The sequence below is a fragment of the Capsicum annuum genome, unplaced genomic scaffold (genome assembly GCF_002878395.1).
Source record: "Capsicum annuum cultivar UCD-10X-F1 unplaced genomic scaffold, UCD10Xv1.1 ctg18572, whole genome shotgun sequence".
NCBI classification, from domain to species: Eukaryota; Viridiplantae; Streptophyta; class Magnoliopsida; order Solanales; family Solanaceae; genus Capsicum; species Capsicum annuum.
Genome location: NW_025824336.1, coordinates 1 through 1,280, shown reverse-complemented (window position 1 = coordinate 1,280; position 1,280 = coordinate 1). Strand labels below are relative to the sequence as shown.

General features: G+C 40.4%; 1 protein-coding gene across 1 annotated transcript; it reads left to right on the top strand.

The window, feature by feature from the left end:
* Nucleotides 1–199: 199 nt before the first annotated feature.
* LOC124890474 (kinesin-like protein KIN-14L) lies at nt 200–1,226 on the top strand (the record flags this gene model as incomplete). Its single annotated transcript, XM_047402308.1, has 4 exons — nt 200–325; nt 412–590; nt 703–867; nt 976–1,226. Coding segments are annotated over exons 1-4 (721 nt in total), but the record flags the coding sequence as incomplete, so codon positions are not given.
* Nucleotides 1,227–1,280: the final 54 nt, after the last annotated feature.

The following is a 1,280-nucleotide window of genomic DNA, read 5'->3' as shown; positions in this document are numbered from 1 at the left end:
CCCCCCCCCCAGACCCCACTAGGTGGGAATACACTGGGTTTGTTGTTGTTGTTGTTCTTTATTCATGTTTTAATTCTTTTTTCTTGAGCTGAGGGTCTATTGGAAACGGCCTCTCTACCTCCCAAGGTAGGGGTAAGGTCTGCGTACACTGTGGGAGTACACTAGCCACTAGGTATGTTGTTGTTTTGTCATGTACATAATGCTGCGTAATTTTGCAGAAGATGTATTTCCAGACACTAAACCGCTTGTAAGATCAGTGATGGATGGTTACAATGTATGCAGTTTTGCTTATGGTCAAACTGGATCTGGGAAAACATATACTATGGTGAGAGCCCTTACGAGGCATACACGAAAAACAATTCCTTATATTTCCATGCCGAAGCTTCATATCTAATATTTTTATCTTGGTAGTCTGGCCCGGGAGGTGAATCAACAAAGGAATTTGGAATCAATCAATTGGCTCTGAATGATCTATTCCTATTATCTGATGAAAGTAAGGACATCATGAGTTATAAGATCCACGTTCAAATGGTCGAGATATATAATGACCAAATTCGCGATCTTCTTGCAAACGATCCTTTGCTTACTAAATATCCTTTCATTGTGATTTTTTCGTAGTTTACATCAGATTTCATGAGTTAATTTGAGACACTTCCAAGGCAGAAAAGTGAAATAATTGCACCCTTAACTGTTCGTTCATACATTGGAAATTAGAAGCTGCATGAACGGAAATGGTCTACCTCTGCCTGATGCTAGCGTGCATCCAGTGAATTGCGCTAGAGATGTTATAGATCTGATGAAACTTAGTGAAGGGAACCGTGCTGTTGGTTCTACTGCCATGAATAACCGCAGTAGTCGCTCACACAGGTGAGGGTAAGCACTTTCAAAGTTACTTTACTCAATTCCAATTGACAGACCAACTTAATAGAGTTAAATAATGTTAATTTTCTTTACGTTGACATGAAATACTTGCAGTGTGCTGACTGTACACGTGCATGGTGAAGATACAAATGGAAACATAATCCATAGTTGCCTACATTTGGTGGATCTTGCTAGTAGTGAACGAGTTGACAAGTCGGAAGTTACTGGTGACGGCCTCAAAGAGGCACAACATATTAACAAGTCTCTCTCTTTCTTGGGTGGTGTGATCACAGCATTGGCACAGAAGAACTCCCACATCCCTTATAGAAACAGCAAACTCACCTTACTCTTGCAGAACTCTTTAGGTTTGTGCAATTAGCTCGAGATTTCACTCCAGATATATCAACTTATATGACTGG